Source organism: Neopsephotus bourkii, unplaced genomic scaffold (genome assembly GCF_033783945.1).
Source record: "Neopsephotus bourkii isolate Nb327-2 ecotype Australia unplaced genomic scaffold, CSIRO-AGI_Nbou_v1 NB_1132, whole genome shotgun sequence".
In the NCBI taxonomy this organism is placed as follows: Eukaryota; Metazoa; Chordata; class Aves; order Psittaciformes; family Psittacidae; genus Neopsephotus; species Neopsephotus bourkii.
The window spans coordinates 2522927-2540800 of record NW_026901618.1 but is presented as its reverse complement, the minus strand read 5'-3'; the positions used below and the strand labels follow the sequence as shown (position 1 = coordinate 2540800).

At 41.6% G+C, this 17874-nt stretch overlaps 2 protein-coding genes across 14 annotated transcripts in view; one reads left to right on the top strand and one right to left on the bottom strand.

The window, feature by feature from the left end:
• RARB (retinoic acid receptor beta) overlaps window positions 1–12873 on the top strand; it is a 324032-nt gene extending 311159 nt beyond the window's left edge. For all 11 annotated transcript variants that reach the window (XM_061362674.1, XM_061362668.1, XM_061362669.1 and 8 more), the window contains 4 exons: window positions 365–541; window positions 7660–7864; window positions 9455–9613; window positions 12449–12873. In XM_061362674.1, the coding sequence (XP_061218658.1) occupies window positions 365–541; window positions 7660–7864; window positions 9455–9613; window positions 12449–12645 (738 nt within the window). In that variant the 3' untranslated portion in view covers window positions 12646–12873. The remainder of the gene's footprint in view (window positions 1–364; window positions 542–7659; window positions 7865–9454; window positions 9614–12448) is intronic.
• A 1109-nt stretch (window positions 12874–13982) lies between these two features.
• Window positions 13983–17874, bottom strand: part of TOP2B (DNA topoisomerase II beta) — a 63628-nt gene continuing 59736 nt past the window's right edge. Inside the window, exons 32-36 of one of the 3 annotated variants that reach the window (XM_061362651.1) lie at window positions 17505–17590; window positions 17104–17214; window positions 15652–15768; window positions 14699–14796; window positions 13983–14468 (exon numbers count right to left, since the gene is read on the bottom strand). In XM_061362651.1, the coding sequence (XP_061218635.1) occupies window positions 14307–14468; window positions 14699–14796; window positions 15652–15768; window positions 17104–17214; window positions 17505–17590 (574 nt within the window). In that variant the 3' untranslated portion in view covers window positions 13983–14306. The remainder of the gene's footprint in view (window positions 14469–14698; window positions 14797–15651; window positions 15769–17103; window positions 17215–17504; window positions 17591–17874) is intronic. The other 2 variants (XM_061362652.1, XM_061362653.1) reach the window with 2 other exon arrangements.

Here is a 17874-nt window from a genome sequence, read left to right as displayed (position 1 = left end):
CTGATATTCTTGTTCCACTGTTCATTTCTATTTTCTGGGGTACAACTGTAAATTGTCTGTCTCAATGAAGTTATTATATAATGTCAGGGAAGAGTAATGATAGTGGCATTTGGGAATGTTTAAGTTCATTTGTATTCCTTGTACAGATGGCCTCTGCAATCATAAGTAACAGAGAAATATCCAAGGAATTTTCAGGCGATTAATTCAAGTTTAAGACCAGCATCATCCCAGCAGCAAGCAGCAGAAAACGCCTGGAATGTTAATAGAAAGTACTTCTGGAAGCAATACTCAGTTGTTTCTTTCCCTTGAAAACCCTTCACTGAAAGAGACGTTGATTTACGGTGCCTTCTGTCTGTCTTTCCAGAACTCCAGCGCAGATCATCGTGTTCGACTGGACCTTGGGCTTTGGGACAAATTCAGTGAACTTGCAACAAAGTGCATTATTAAAATAGTGGAATTTGCAAAGCGATTGCCAGGCTTCACAAGTTTGACCATTGCAGACCAGATAACTCTACTTAAAGCCGCCTGCCTGGATATACTGGTATGTGTTTTCAACATCGTTGTTATGCTACTAATGTATTCTGTAGCCTTCTTATTACTGTAATTGGCGAAGAGGTCAAATGCTGCCCCGGCCTTATGATTACAAAATTGAGCTTATTGGATAGTCTGGTACGGTCACAAGTGGACGCTGGTACCTCTACAGATGTGTGTTATATGGGATGAGCATAGCTTTCAAATTAAGTATGAACCAAAACAGTAAGTATGAACTAAATCCATGGTCTGTAGGTTTCAATACAGTTGCAAGAAGAGCACATTTTGGTATTGTGGCACTAAAGTGAAATCTGTGCAACTTTGGAAAAACTCCCGTATTGTGTTAACAGAAGAGACATCTGATTCTTTTTCTTTCCTCCTTCTTCCTCCCTCCAAAACTTACTGCTCTATATAAAGGATACCTAGAAAGATGGCACACCATATAACATTTTAGGAATGTTATATGTGTCAGGAGTTAATTCAAGGAACAAGGTACAAATCTTGAGAGTGAGGTTTTGGGAGGTTGTAGAGGGGAAACTGGTGTGCTGGGGCCTGGCAGGCACAGATCCCACTGCTTTCACCAGTGCTGAGGGCACCTGTGGAGAGTGGATGCTGTAATGGACTCTGTGCAGATTTTGGCTACATGTAGTTCAGTTTTAAACAGGCAAGCATACAACCTGCAGCAGAAAATGATGCAGGTGGGCTTGGAGTTTTTCTCCACTATATCAAGGCAAGATGTCTTCCCTCCCTTTGCCTGCTGTTGTTTCTGTCATGCTGACCTTCAGAGGAGCCCTCTGGGATCTCAGGTTTTCTATAGAGTTCTGCAGGCTTTTAGTGGCAAATATGTTTTGTGTTATTGGTCATAGCAATAACTTTCAGCAAAAAAAACCCAGTATTTTCAACATGTTTAAAACATATTTAAAATGCTTTCTTCTGAGCACAAGCATTCAGGCCTTCATTGAGACAAGCATGGCCAAGAAGCCCGTTGTAGAATGGCTACTACAGATACGTTTTTTGGCATGACACAGGAGTTTTAACTAGGGAATTTGAAGTAATTAATCTTTGAATTTCTAGAAGTGCATTAGTGCATTGCTTCAAACAGGATCATGTTGAGAAGGATGCTAACTGCTGTGACCTCTTCCTCTTGTTTTGGTCAAAAGCTGTTTTGAAGAATTACATCTAGAGGACATTGATGAAAGAGGAACAGGGGTGGGAAAGGGGAAGGGATATCGTCCTTTGGCCTATATAAAAAGGGAAGATGGAGGTTTCCCTGCCGTGCTTAAGAGTCATCTCTCATTGTGCCCTTCGTCCAGGCTCTCATTCAGACTTGCCCATCTCATTGTTAACTGTGTGTGGTCCCTCCATGGGGCAAGGCCATCCATTACCAATTGCATGCCTGTCATCCACAGCTCTGTCCTGATAAGACATAGTTAGGTTCCCCTTACACTGAAAGGCATACATCAATAAGCCGTGGTGCTTCCTCAAACATCTTCTGCCAGAGGTACTGGACAGGAATACTTTGTGCTTTGCTGTTGTAACCAGTAACAAATGGTTAATACAGAAACTACCCAGAAGTGGTGGGGAGGAGTCAGGGTGTAGCAACAATCTGCACATCCAAACTGAAACTTTAGCCCTTAAGCTGCTGCCCCCTATTTATTGCTGCCATGTGCTGGCTCTGTAGCTGCTGGAAAATCCCATACCCTATTCTGTAATTGCTCAGGATCCTACAAGCTCGTGTCTCTTTATTGGGGTGGGTAGTGGGAGGTTACCTTTGGAGCATACACAGCCCCTGTTGCGCAGGGTCCCTCCGGCAGCTGCACTTGCTTTTCTCATCTCCAGCAATGGCTGGACAATATCAGGTATCTGGGGACACCCTTTCTGAAGGCAGATAAAGCACCCAGATAAAGGCATTTCACAGCCTTTGGTCAAAGTGACGAAATAAAAGCATGGTTGCCAGATTAGAAGAAGAATAATAAAGCAGGTGATAAACTGTGACTTTATTCCAATTAATTAATGGATAGAAAAGCTTGAGTCTATAATACAATTCAATGCTTTTGCTTTGTGGCCACGTGGCAACCTTCAAGTTCTACTAACAGACTTTATTGAGACATCTCATTCCCAGTCACCTGCTCATTCTCTTTTTCATATTTCATGAAGCCAGAGAACATGACACATCTGAGCAAGCAGGGCATAGCGAGTGCCATAGCTGCCCATATCAGGGATGAGCTGAGGCTCTTCCACAACCAGGAGCAGGTAATACGTGGTTGCCAGGGAGAGCCCTAACTTTCCTGTGCAACATTTACACAAGCTTTATGTGACTATTTTACTATTTTATGTGCTGCTTAAAAAGAAAAAGGGATAATTACCGTGGGCACAGTAATGCCTGGTGCGCGCACTGTCTCTGAAATGCCCATATCTGTTAAACCCACATCACCTGCACATCATCAGAGTTGCAGTGCAGCTCCGTATCTGCATTTAAGCTAAACTTCAGTACTTGGGGCAGTGTCTTAATAGTGCATATTTCCTCCCCAGCAAGCTATTTCTCCTAATTATGAGAGGTTTGGATGTTTTACCCTGTTGTACACTGAGACACAGAGCAAGTACTGTTCCCCCTCGTGCTGTGTGAGCACCTGGTGCTTTTGCCTACCTGTGCTGTGCCATCTGAGTGTTGTAGAGCATGGGTGAGCCTCACCAGTGTGTACTCACGACCCCACTGCTGTGCAGTCCCCTGGATGTGTCCTCATAGCCACAGCACGGAAGAGTATCGACATGGGGCTCCCATCACAGCCAGGAATAGTGTTGGGCTCCCCACACCAGCAGGACCCACAGCTTCGCTGCCTGCCCTCAGCACAGTCCATAGGAAATCTTAAGCATTTATAAACCCTGCCAACAGCTCTGCTTGTGTTAGTTCCTGTGGCTCTGCATGCTTATCCCCCTCCCTTAAACAGACTGACAAAGGAAATGTGGTGCCAGGAGCTCAGTAAACTCTACTGGGTATGTGCCAAAGAATTGTTTTATATATAAACAAGCAAAATCTCTGTAAGTGAGATAACATTAAGCCTCACAGGGCAGCTGAAGGCACTGATTGAGGATGGTGGAATTTATATCTGCTCTGGTGCCACAAGTTTCAGGGGTAAACATTACTAAATTCAGTGAGTAAGCCTCGCAAAAGTGAGTGCTTCTGACTGCTGTGCCCTGGCCTGGCAGTAGCTGAGCATCCCCAGCCCCACCAAGCTCTAGCAAAATGAATGTGGAAAGAGTCCAGAGTCCAGCCTGTCCTAAATCTTACGGATAAAAGCTTGAGAAGTTCCTGAAAACTAATCCTTAATAGCGTCATTTTGGTTTCTGTTGTAAAACCCCGCGTGTTAATGCTGCAAAGGTGTTTGTGTGTGCGGAACACCTCCTGCTGATGGGGTACGGCAGCACATACGGGGAGGTTTGCTCATTGTTTCAGTCACCTGCTTGGGTTTCTCCTCTGAGGGAAACTGTGTCCCAGGCAGCTAAGGCAGCTAATGTCTAACGGGGCTCTAAATAACAAAGCCCAGCTTGCCTTAACTAACCTGTTCAAAATGAGTAGCAATTCTATTATAGCAACTTTGTGGATGCTTTTGGCTTTGCACAACCTGTAGGGTATTTGTGTTGCAGTTTGTAACTGGGTCATAAGAACCCCAGATGCTTCAAGGTATAAATATTCCTTAAAACAAAGGGTCCTTTAATCATGGGCAAGAGCCTTATTTACAGCTGTAAGTGGCATTTAAGAGCAGAGTGACAACTAAAACACTTGGCTGGGTTACAAAATCTAAACAACACTGAGGACATTAGGAGTTCAGTTTAAAACGCAGAAAGATACTGTGATTTCTCATTTCGAATTGCTGACGTTTCCCACATGTTCTTCAGTGAATATGAGCCTGAAATCAGCTTCACTTTGACACTGGAAGCTTGCCCAAGAAGGGTTTAGCAACAACTCGGCGATGTCCATGGTGTTACACGGATCTTGATGAAGGACAATTCCTAAATAGAACAAACCAAACCCAACTTCTCAAATTGTCTGTCTCCGAGTTTAATAACAGCGTGTTGTGGGATAATGTCCAAGGGAATGCAGGAGGAACTTGAGAACCCGTTGCTGCAGTTGGCCTAAGTGCATTGCAGAAAGCACGTGGTTGAACTTGAGCTGTGCCAATGCCCAGCGGAACCACTGCAGGCTCCTCTGCTTGAAGGCTGGTGCAGCAGTTGGGTGTGGAAGCCTTTCTGTGCATGCCCACGGGGGCTGTGGGCTGAGTAACCAAACCCATTCCCAATGAGGATCCAGCCAAGAGCACTTGCTCTCGGTTAGCCATGGGAGGGTGGTGATTTGGGAGGTCTGAGCACTCCTAAGCATGAACATGCAGAGTGGGCCTTACAGCACAGGGCTGTGAGCATGGAAAGGGAGCAGTGGCCTGTTTGTATGTCAGGAGAAACATGTTTGGGCTCCAGGCTGGTTAGGGTGACTGCTTCAGGGCACCCCAGTCCTCCTGGGCTGGTCTGGGAGTCTCTGGTACCCAGACTTGCTCTCAGAGGGAGGATGTGGAGAACCATATCTACCAAACACCACGGTGTTGCCCAATTTATCTCCAAGTTCTGCTGCGCTGATTTGTTGAGCTGCGGGTCCCTGAGGGTGGAACTGTCATTGCTAAGGCTTATCAATAGCACCAGAGCCTTTCTTCCCAGCTGAGCAAAGGAAAAACCAGTACCACTTAAGGAGTACAGAGCTTTGTTCCTCCAGAAGTTGGATAACTGATGAGCGCAGGCCACAGGCCTATTGGAAGGCAGCTACGTTATGTGCAGACTTCAGGTGGGAAGAGCTGTGCTCCAGATTCTCTTGCATGCCCTTACAGAAGTGGACAAGCAACCCTTGGGTTTCTCAGTAAATGCAGTTTTAAAACCTTGCTTTTCTTGAAAACAACAAACTCTGCATTGTTTCTTCTCATTTCTGTGCAATCCTTTTAATGATTTAAAAGGATAACCAACAGCAAACTTTAGGGGAGAGGACCTGCCGTTCTCTCCCCTAAAGTGGCAGCACATAATATGGTAAGCCTGCTATTTCTTACTGATGGGTTGCCATCCTTTATAACCTTAATTTCTGCTACTTACCCTCAAATACTCTTACATAAAACCTTTGGAGATACCAGCAGCCTTTTAAAATCATTTATGTTTGTGGGGAATTTGTGGTCAGTGAAGAATTTGAGTGCCGTGTGTTTGTATTTGTGCTTCTCTTGGTCATTGACTCGAGTGATTTCAAGAGCTTATTCCAACTGAGGGGTAGGGGAAGGATATGAAACATGCCTGTCCAACCACGCAGATCCTCAGTGCTCTGGTGTATGCCCACAATGTGACATAACATTATTGCCGAGATAGAAAATAGTTGAAGAGCCTTCTGCAGAAATGCACCCTATTAAGCCTCTTACCAAGGAATTTAAGAAGAGAAATAGCAGCTTCCCTGTAGGTCTCTTACGTGCCACGTCCTCCCCGCTCTCCTCTCTGCTTATTTGGAGCACTTTTGCCGGGCAGTGATGAAAGTGGGAGAACCAAGCCCAGACTTGTCAGCTGCCAAGCGCTGGGGCCTCTGTCACGGAGTCTCAGCAGCCGTAGGAATAATGAAGATGCTCTCTGTGCTCACTTACATGAGTGTGAATCTTTGTTGTTGAATCGTTAAAACCAGTGGGTGCATGGGAATTAAATACAGTCAAGCCTGAAACAACAGAGCTGCAGCCAGCTCAGCTGGTCAGCGAGGCTTGTGCAAGGTTTGGTTTTGTTTTAGGGGTAAGCCTTCTCCCACCTCTGATTAGTGTACACATTAAGCATTGATATATATAATAGAACTATGTCAACATGATGGACATCTCTTATGTGGTCATTAAGGCAGTGTTCATTAATGGCAGCTGTACAAATGAGCCCCCACCATAGAGTCTACCGTGGGACACAGCCTGGGTTTGCTCTGAACTCAGCTGTGGCTGTCCGCACTGCCACCTCCACTGTGGCAGCACTCTTGATTCAGTTATCCCAGAGGCATTTGCTAACAAAATGCAGAGCATCCTTGGTGTTTTATTCATGTGGTTTGCATTCCTCCATGTCCTGTTAGAGGGCTGAATCCCTGTCCTCCTCTCGAATGCTCTTTCATCTGGGGTGAGTGCCTGGTGGCTGTCGGCATTCAAGCACACTAGCCAAAACCAGCACTGCCTGGGCTTGCACGGGAGTGAATGACGCTGCTGGCCATGGGAAGGGACACTTTGTACCAGGCAGACAGGGTGTGCGCCCTGCCCAGGGATGGGGGAAGCACCAGAGCCTTGAGGAAGGCTGGTGAGGAGGTTACAGCACACGGAACTAACAACCATCAAAGCAGAAGAGCCGAGCCAGCTCCTCAGGCTGCTGTCTGGAGGTTTAGGTGCAAGCTAGGAGGAGGCAAGAGGAGTAGTGCTCATGGAGACCGTAACTGCAGCTTCCAGGGAGCTGGAGGGCTTTGCGCTGCTCTCTGTGGAGCACTCACTGGGGGGTTGTGTTCACAGGGGATGTTCTCCTGTTTGCTGACCCACAAGAAAGCAAGCAGAAGTTAGGTGTTTCTCACCAGCTGCCCACACTCACACAAGGTACTTCACAGACACTTTGTCCTTGCCAAAGACACTACCCAGAGAAGCACTGCAATGCAGAATTGATCCCCAAATCAATGAGATACATGTATGTTCAAAGGGGAGGCACTTTCATGATCCTGCTGGATCAGATCAGGAGTGCAATAGCATTGTATAGCTCAGTGTATATGGCATACTAATTAAAGAGCCATTTATGTGAATGTTGTGGTAATGTTGGTGACCGAAGTGGTGAGAATTGCATGGAAGTTTTGGATATTTCATAACTATGAGGAAAATTCCTGTTCTTAAATTTCTGTTCTAAAAAACATCCATAATCAATTGAGTGTATTTATATTTTGTCAGAGAGCTTTTGTGCTACTGAAACTAAACAAGCTGGAGTTGGATTTTGGGTTGTTTTGATGTGATGTACTGCAGTTCTGTGGGTTGTTTGCCACATCGTGGAAATGCAACAAATCTCCCTGGATTAAATCTTCAGATTTCTTCTTCTTTTCTTGTCTTTCCACAGATCCTTAGAATTTGCACAAGATACACACCAGAACAAGACACAATGACCTTTTCAGATGGCCTTACCCTAAACCGAACTCAGATGCACAATGCCGGATTTGGCCCACTGACTGATCTCGTATTCACGTTTGCCAACCAGCTCCTGCCTTTGGAAATGGATGATACAGAAACGGGTCTCCTTAGTGCCATCTGCTTAATCTGCGGAGGTATTGTATACATGAACAGGGATGCGTTTCAAAAGGACAGACACGATAAGAACTTTGTTGATGTTTTACTTGTTTTGCTTTCCTTTACTAAATCTATATAATATATAGAGGTAGTAATATTATATATTTTTTATAAATCACTTAACACTAGAAGGTTTTTTTTCACTGATGATAGTTATTTGGTTTATTATTTGTATGTTTCTAAATGCATCAAATCATTCTGTCAAGCAACTGATCCTATTTGCCTGATGAAGGACTACAGGCTATATCCTGCTGCTTTCTTCTGTAAGCAGTATATGGGTACTGTATGAATGATCTTTGTTACGGCAAAGTGCTTGTTACACAGCTTTTACTTACAGCTACAATTGCATGTATGTGTGTAGAGTTGCACTGGCACAGAAGTCACTGGGGATAAGTTTCGTTAGATAAAAACAGATTACAGTTCAAAACTCATACTGGCATTGATGACATGATTGGGGTGGGCTGATAGCAATGTGAAAGGGACATCTTCAAGTAAAACCAGGTAAAACCATGAGTTTAGAATGCAAAAAGCAAAGCCTCAGATCATTTACAAAACCCTTTGTGAATTTCTGTTATTTTAACCACCTTGTCTTGCTCCTCCTCCTTTGCAAACTCTGGCCTGGCAACACACCAGAGTTGTGTTTAAGGTGGCCATTTGGTGAAATACAAACTAGGTGCTACTAGAGGATGTCTAAGAAAACCAGAGTCAGTCTTTGTTGACAGTGGCCCTTTAGTACAAAGCCGTTCAATTTTATGTGTCTCTAACCATAACCCTTCTTAAAAGCATCGATGGGTCCTGGTAACAGGTGACTGGTGTGTCTTGGTTTATGGCTGACGTTTGCTGTCACTCAAGCTAGCACTGCCATCTGCTGATACCTGGTGGTAATTCACGTTGATTTAATATTGAAACAAAACCTAAATTAGCTGCAACCTATGTAGGTTATCAGTGATGCATACAAAATTAATTCTGAAATATCATAGAATCATAGAACAGTTTGGGTTGGAAGGGGCCTAAAGGTAGTTCCAGCCCCCTGCCATGGGCAGGGACACCTTCCACTAGACCAGGCTGATCAAAGCCTCATCCAACCTGGCCTTGAACACTGCCAGGGATGGGACAGCCACAGCTTTTCTGGGCACCCTGTGCCAGGGCCTCACCACCCTCACAGTGAAGAACTTTTTCTAATGTCTAACCTAAATCTCCCCCCTGTCAGTTTAAAGCCATTCCCCCTTGTCCTGTCACTACATGCCCATGTAAAATCTCCCTCTTTCTTGTACAGAAATAATTTGCAGCAAGCTGTTTTCCCCTTGGAGGGGGCAGTACAAGAGCAAAACAGTAATTCTGGACCACTCAAATGACAAACCTTTCCAAGGAAAAATGAATCTAAGTTTTAGAAAGCCATGGTTTATCCTCTTCCTCTGGAATACTCACTGCAGAGTGTGGGTCATAGGTGGAGTGAAAGATGAAATTCATGGGGTTCTACTCCAGCACACAGAGGAGCTTCTGTGATTTGGAGTTTGTAGAAAGATAAATATTTAAAATAACACAAGTGCTGTGGTGCTTCTCTGCAGATCGCCAGGACCTTGAAGAACCAGTGAAAGTGGATAAGCTTCAGGAACCATTGCTTGAAGCACTGAAGATCTATATCCGAAAGAGACGACCCAACAAGCCTCATATGTTCCCAAAGATCTTAATGAAAATCACAGATCTTCGTAGCATCAGTGCAAAAGGTACAGTGTCTCCCAGTAACTCAGCAATAGTGTCAGTGTTACGTGTCAGGGGAAACAGGCCTAGGGACTTGGGTTATTATTTTTTTAATACATCTAGGAAAGGCACTTTTGGTACCTCGGGTACTTACCTGACCCTTCTTTTCTTTACATAACTCCTGTGTTTACTTTGGTGGTACTTCAGACACACACAGTGCTACATTCGTGGTGCAACTTAAAGAGTGAAAATGATGTTTAGGTGTAAGCAGGTTAGCAAATCATTAGCATGAACTCTTTGTTGGTCATTTTAAGGCAAGATAAAGCCCTGAATGAAACCTTTCTTAATGTTTACAGGGGGGTGCGGGTCAGCATGTACTTTGTTGTCTGTACTAATGGCTTTCAAAAACCAAAGCCTGTTTGCAGACAGCAGAGAGCACATGTACGTCCAGATTTCCCCTGACTCTAGTCTGACATGCAGAAGGTTTAGAACAGATCTTATCCAGGATTTTGGAGATTCAGCACCTCTGATCCAAACTAACCTTGCTTACACATGGAGCAATTTCAGTTTAACGTTTTGTGTAGTCTCACATGTGATTGCCTGATCATGTGAAACACACAGTCTAAGTGCTGTCATATAAATTCTCTAAAGCTTTCATTTAATCAGAGGGGTTCCTTGTTTGGCACATTGTTCCTCACCAGGCGTACAGCCCCAGAGGGGAGGCCAGGCAGCTGTTCTGATGGTAGAAGTGGACTGTAGAGGAGCTATATCAGAGATGTACCAGCCTGGTTACAGAGCATCTAAACTGCTACAGTTCTTTTGTACAGTGGTTGCTGCAGTTCTTTCTGCCTGATTTGATACCCCGATTGATAAGCAAGCACATGAGCTTGTATGTACAGGTACCTGTGTAGCTATAGATTGGATTTTAGAGAAGCTTTCAGCATAATTCTGCAATAATTTCTTTACAATTACAGTTTGTCCTTTTGTTTCTAACAGAAGTCTTATTTGAGAGACTTCAGCATTTAATCAGCATTTGCTTGTCAAGTTGGTCATTGCCTTTGTAGATGATTTTTGAAGCTCATGAATTAAGGCAGGAACATAAGCACTCCCTTCCAATCCAGGGTTACCACCATGGCTGCTCTCTCCAGCATGTGCACTGCAGCAGCACAGATAAGCAGAATATATCCAGACTGTTTTCTGTTTAATTTTGTTGGCTTTTCTTGCCTCCCTTCATATTTAAAAAGCACAGGCTCCTATTCCATCACTCAGATTTTAGGATGATCAGGAGTCCTATGCAACTTGTTACGCTAGATGTTTGAACACTGAGGGTTATAGCTATAAATTTTCTGATGTTGTCCTGATAAGTCTTTTTGACACCAGCAGTAAAATATGTTAAGCACATTCATGCCTCAGCGTGGAGTAGAATCTTTACCATATGCCCTCACTTTACTTGAGATGCAGTTCCAAAATACTCCTGTCTCTTTATTAACTGACTTTCAGTTTTTCAGCTGTATCATTTGTTTGCAACAAAACGCTGTGTGCACTGAAGTTGCATTAGCATTACTGCTGCCACGTCAGGGCTTGCTGAACATGGGCTGCCCAATGCTGCAAGCAGGAGAGGCAGCAGTATAGGGCACCCACAGCAGCTGAACCCTCCCACTTTACAGATCAGTCATTTCCCAGTAACAACCTTTCTTTTCACTTTCTTTTCTTCCATCCAGCATTTAAGGATTCCCATGGTTGTAGTAATTCACTAATTGCTGAGGGAACTGCTCAGAGGTAACTGCTCTATGTCAGGCAGGTTCCTGGACAGTTTTTAAACACAGGCCTCTGCTCACACCATATGTCTCTGCATGCTAACAAAGCACAGGGCTTCCTCAGAGCACTGGGTTGACATCATGTACATGTCATGAGTGAACTGTGACTTGTCTGCCTGTCTGTACAGTCATCCCTGTATGCCTGTCATGTTCAAGAAGCCTTAGTGCACCTTAGCAGTATCAGGTACTATTGTGTGGCTTTGTGTTGTTTGGGGTTTTTTTCTCTTACCTGGCATTAGTTGTTGGCTCACAGTTTGTGTAGTCAGGATTGATGTAGTAATTTTGTTTATTCCTACGCACATTAGCCTGCAATGCCATGTCTATCTAAAAATAGCTGGTGTTTGTTAGAACTGACAAGGCCAAACAGTGAAAAGTTACCTTCAGTTACGTCAGACATAAAAAGGGTCAGCATTTCTGTGCACTTGTGTGGTTAATTGGCACAAGAGAGGATGTCTGAAAGTTACAGAAGACAGCTCCATAAGCCCAGTATCGTTTTGTCTGAATTTTGTTCCTTCTATGAAACAATGGTTTGCTAAGTTCTAAATCTTAACTTCAGCTTTCTGTATGGTCTGCTTTATATCACTGCAGTTCTCTTACAGCTATTCGCCTCAGCTATTTAACACAAATCAGCCAGAATGTTTGGAATTTTTGTCATTTAGTCTGTCTAGATCCAGTACGGATTTAAAACCATGAAGTATATTCCAATTTATAAAAAGATATCTACATAAGCACAGCTGTAATTTTTCAGTGCAATTTAATATCATTTTGGTTCCTCTATGAAAAGCATCAGTTCATCCAACTTACCTGTATAGGAATATCAGTTGCTATGTTATAATTTTAAATGAATTTGTTAAGTACTCATCTAAGGCCTTCTTATTTGTAATGAATGAAGTAATTCATTGACATCATTTTGTATGCAAGAAGTATAGGAGGTACCAAATCTGTTCAAGTAACGTATTCTGAAATTACTACTGAGATATTAACAAAAACGAAATTGTAGGAATCACACTATAATGGGAAGGACTTTTTGTTTTCTCTTTCAAGGTGCAGAACGTGTCATTACATTGAAAATGGAAATTCCTGGATCCATGCCACCTCTCATTCAGGAAATGTTGGAGAACTCTGAAGGACACGAACCACTGACACCAACCTCAAATGGAAATACTGCAGAACACAGTCCTAGTATCTCACCTAGTTCAGTGGATAACAGCAGTGTCAGTCAATCCCCTATGGTGGAATAAGACATTTTCCAGCTACTTCAGACATTCCTAATACCTTACGTACAGGGATGAAAAGCAAGAAAAACATTTTTACTGCTGCTTAAGTTTCTGGACTTAATATATATCTATATATGTATATATATAGATGAAAACTGAACAAGGACCAAGAAATTTTCATATGTATCGATATATACTCCTTGCTGTTTAAACTCTTAAAACTAGAAAATGCAAAACTTTTGAAACTCTGAATCAGCCATTTCATGCAAAAAAAAAAAAAAAAAAAAGAAAAAAAGAGTTAAGCTTCTGGTTTCTTCTCTGAGCATTCAAGCCTGCATGGTGACAAGACAGATCTCAAATGTTAAATTCCGGTTGCATTTCTGATGACTTTGTAGATACAAATGTATGGCTGTATTTTCCATACTGGATGTTTGGTGCTTTCCCTTTGTCTCTCATACCTAAAACGATCAAGACACCAACCAGATGAAATGGACTACTGTACTCATCCAGGAAAGGAAGTTTAAAGGACCATCTGCTTTAGTTTAATATGAAAACTTGGCTTTGATGCCCTCAGTTTGCATCTCCTTCCTTGTAAAAAGTATACAAAAAGTCACTGCACTAGCAGAAAAGACAGCAGTAGCAGCATTAACTGCCAGATCAGTTATTCAGATGTCATTTGTTCTACTGTTAATGTCAGTCACTTTAAAATTCAAAGAAGTGGTTTCTTACCTGGCTGGTGACCTAGCTACACCATTAACTACTACATTTCTGCAGTTAATGATAGCCTCCAAGGCACAAACAGTTTAGTACCATGTTTTTTGTTTACTTGTCCACAAGCCATTAGGGAAGCTTCATGGGATGATAACCAGCAGACTCATTTACAGCTTCTGAATCAGCGAGTCTAAGGTAATTCTGTAAGATCTGACTGCTGGGAATTAGCTGGGTTATCCAGCCTTCCACATGCTAGGGAAGTACAGCTAGGACTTCTAGGAACATAAGGAGAGAATCTGCCGCCTTGGCCTTGTTAAATCACCATGAAGCAGAGTGAAAACTGTGGTAGAATGGTTAACAGATTTAAAGTGTCGGTTTCTTAGGTTTCATTTAAAGCACTAGTGGATTTTTTTTTATATATATTCTAGCAAGTCTGTGATGTACTTTCACTGGCTCTGTTTGTACATTAAGATTGTTTAACAATGCTTTCTATGTTCATATACTGTTTACCTTTTTCCATGGAGTCTCCTGGCAAAGAATAAAATATATTTATTTTAAAAAAAGCCAGTTGTGGAGTAGTTGCTGTAGTGCAGATGTTTTACACACACACACACACACACACACACACACACACACACACACAGAGAGAGTAGTTTTCCATTTTTTAATGTTTAAACTTCATTTCAAAAAGCAGGTTTGCTGTTTGCAACCATGACAATTAAAATGTGCTTTAGCACAGCTGTCTAGAACATCTCTACAAGCCAGTCAGACAAATACATGACATTTCAATGAGTAAAAAAGAGCATAAAACTTGTAGGTGTAAGAACAAATGTTAAAATGCCTACACACAATAATAAAAACCATCAATTACATTATCACATAAAAGAAGTCAAATGTACAAAAGTTTGCGACAGAAGGGACAAAAGGACAACACAAGATAGTTGTTGGAAAACATTTGTGTGCTCTTTGGGCACTTAATTAAACATATCAAAATCATCATCTTCATCGGACTCTGCAAAATATTTCACTTCTTTTCTAGCCCGGCCTGTCCGTGGCTTTGGGGCAGTTTCAGAGGCAAAGCCTGACTGAAAGATTTCCACGTCGGAATCCTGATCAAAAGCAGCCTTCTTGGATTTCTTTGGAAAAGAAATGACAAATCAGTTATGATGCTGTGTACCTTTTCCCTTTTAATATTAATTTTAATATTAAAATTTAATGAAGGAAACATTATCTAACATGTAATTTCTAAACAAACCTAATCCCCTAATCTCATGTTAGCAATCTATACAGTAAGAACATGTACCTTTATATAAACTAATCTATTAGGTTCCCTTTACAAGGAGAAAAGAGCGTATCTGGAACTGACCTTGCTTGGTGTTGACTTAGGTGTTTTCTTCCCAGGGTTGTAGTCACCTTCATTTTCTGAACTAGATGCTTTCCTTTTCTTTGCCCCTCTACCTTTACCTAGGTGAGAGATTGCAATATAACTTTGTTTTCTTTTTCTTTCTTTTTTAAAAAATAAAGCTCCAGACCTAAGCAAACTGAAAAAAAGCCTAGTGAAACTACTTAAACATGGCTACATGTTAATGTTCAAGCATCCCTTACAATTCATGCTTCACAGCAGCAGCAAAATACAGTGTCTTACTTTCTCACTTCTGAATCTTTTGCACTTTCTCTAGAGTTACCATTTCAATTCAAGTGTTGGTTCAAGCCAAGGACAGACTTCACTAGATCAATGACTTCCATACTTCTCACGTACTACCAGTCCTCACTCACCTGTACTGATTACACAGCATTAATTCACCTCTACTATTTAGGAGATCTACTGTTAAGATCAACTGTCAGCACTAGCACATCCTTTAAAGGGTCCTTGGATTACAATGCCTGATGTGCTGTGTTCTGAGGACTCTGACAACTGGGACACCAAAAATTTGGTTTAAAAGCCAGAAATCACTCCTTACTAAAATAATTACCAGATTTTACTGTCATGTAAAAAGATCAAAAAATAAGTAGTACCCAGTAGACTGATGAACCAAAAAAATAAAAAAGAGAGGGCGGGAGGTGGGGTATTAAGTACATTCCCAAAAGTGAAGGTCAGATTAGAAGCTCACACACTGTTTTTCAGGAAAAGTCAGTGCACTGTATTTATCACAGAGAAGGCACACAGCTCAGTAATCTACTAGTGATAAATTGACTACTAAACCAATATGGTTCTAATTTTAGAGACACTAGTCCTGCTTCCTTATAAAAATTACTATGAACCTGTGCTACAGAGAGCATGGATTTGAGTGTTCAGCAGCACAGCAACAAAACTCTTACCTTTGGGTGCTGCAGTCTTCTTTGGAATGCCGAATTCTGAATCTGAGTCAGAGTTTACAGTTTCCACCTTCTTGACCTTGGGAGCTCTTTTAGGTTTAGGGGGCACATCTGGTTTTGCTGTTAGAATAGAGATACTAAATATGGTAAATTCACGTATTGATTAGAAGTATTCTATTAGATACTCCAATTACAGCATAAATGGCAGATATGAAAAAAAGATGAGCTGTTTCTGCATTGGGGAAAACATAGTTCAGCTTCTATGCTAAAACTACATGGAATAAACAGGTTTCCTCCGTCATAATTTAAGGTGTATCTGTTCATTAAATAAGTTTCAGTGTTTTTTATTAAATACTTTTAATCCTTCTGAGCACAAAACAGGTTACCAGTAACTAAAGCAGCAACACAGTTTCTCCAGGTAGGATAGTTTAAACATGTTCGGATACATTACAGTGTTTACAGAGAGGGCTTGCTGTTTGTGACATTTTTGCCTTCACAGTAGTTTAACTGCAGGACAACTTTCCTCATGATTGCTGCAGGAGTTTGAGTCTGTGATATCCTTTTTTGTCAATCTATCTCAGTGAAAACAAACTTCAGAAAAAGCAGGGAGGGGACATACCTATGGATTTCTTAACCGCTACTAGGGGAAGAATACATTAAGTTAACCTGCAAAATGGTTGAAAGAAGTTCTAAAAAACAAAGGTCACAGCACTACATAAAAAAACGCTTTTGGAGGACAGAAGATTAAGCAGCAAGAAAAACCAAAATTATCTGAAAGACGTAAAGGAAGAAAGGCAAAGATCTGAAAGTAATAAAATCCCCAGTCTATCATCTACTAAGAACTCTTATTTTATAACCTGTTTAAAACCACTACTGGATAATAAAAACCATTATTTTCACCAGTAACTATGGTGCCTAGCATATTCTTTAGCATACACTTAGAAACAAGTGCAAGTCTTTCTCTTAAAAGTAGCACCAACAGGTGACAAACCAACATTCCCCTAGGTAGTCAGAGCAATAAGAAAATTGCTGGCTGGGGTTAAACCATGACGCCTACTTAGGATGTAAATATTTCTTGGAGATTCCTTCTTTGCGCTTGCCCTCCTTCCTATGAAAGTACGTTAGATCCCTTACAGAAGACTATCTTCAACCCCAAGGTCATCTTGTTTCACTTATTCCCTGAGGGCAAAAACCTCCCTTTATTTAAACTAATCAAAGGCTGGACTTAAACTCCATATGTGGAAAGTATTAACTTTTGACACTGTGGTAGCCGGTGGAAAGAAAGAAATGGATATCATTAAGGAGCTGGGAAAAGTTCACACCCTACACTGAATTTCACCAAGTTTAAAATAAAGGAATGCAGTCCCCACTTTGAAAATGTGAAAGGACAACACAAAGGTGGGAGGAGATCAGTTCCAAATAAATGGATGGCTTACAGGACAATCCTATACATACCCTTTTTAGCAGCTACTGTTTTACTTGTAAATTTCTCTGCTTGTTTGGGGGCAAAAGATGATGAGAAAACAGGAGCAGAATCCTCTTCATCACTGTCCAATTTTGTTGTATCTACAATCCAGAGTACATTTAGAGTAAGATTAATTCACTGTGTATTTTAAGTCATGAATACTAATTACAGTCAACCTCAAAAAAGTGCTGCTGATACTACAGCTAGGCTACAGATATACTGTGGCTTTCTCACCTGTGATACAAGCTTTATTTCTCTAAGGATCAGAACCTCCTTCCCCTTCCCCCTTTGTAAATCAGGACATCCTTATTTTATAACAACTGTGTGAAGTTTGTGTATGCCACATAAACTCCCTAATACGTTGCCATAAGAGCAGTGAAAACAAGCTCACCAACATCTCGTTTCTGCGAGTAAGATGGAAAAGAGAAGATGTTCCCAAAATCTTGATTTTTCTTATCTTGAGATGTTTTCCTACTTCCGAACAGGAAAAATAAATTACGTGAGTTGCATTAACTATATACTGAAGTATGTAGATAATATTCATATGAGATTAAATTGCAGATTTAGCACTATAAAGCATTTCTAGCATTTTTGTATACGCTTGCAGCAGTCAAACCCCTAAAAGCACCATTCAGTCATGAACTTCAGGCATTTAAAACTAACAGAATTCTTTTTTTTTTCCAATAGTGCTATATACCAGACTGGCACAAGATGGAAAACAGACAACTGTAAAAAATGTATTTATCAGTTGATATTACTGA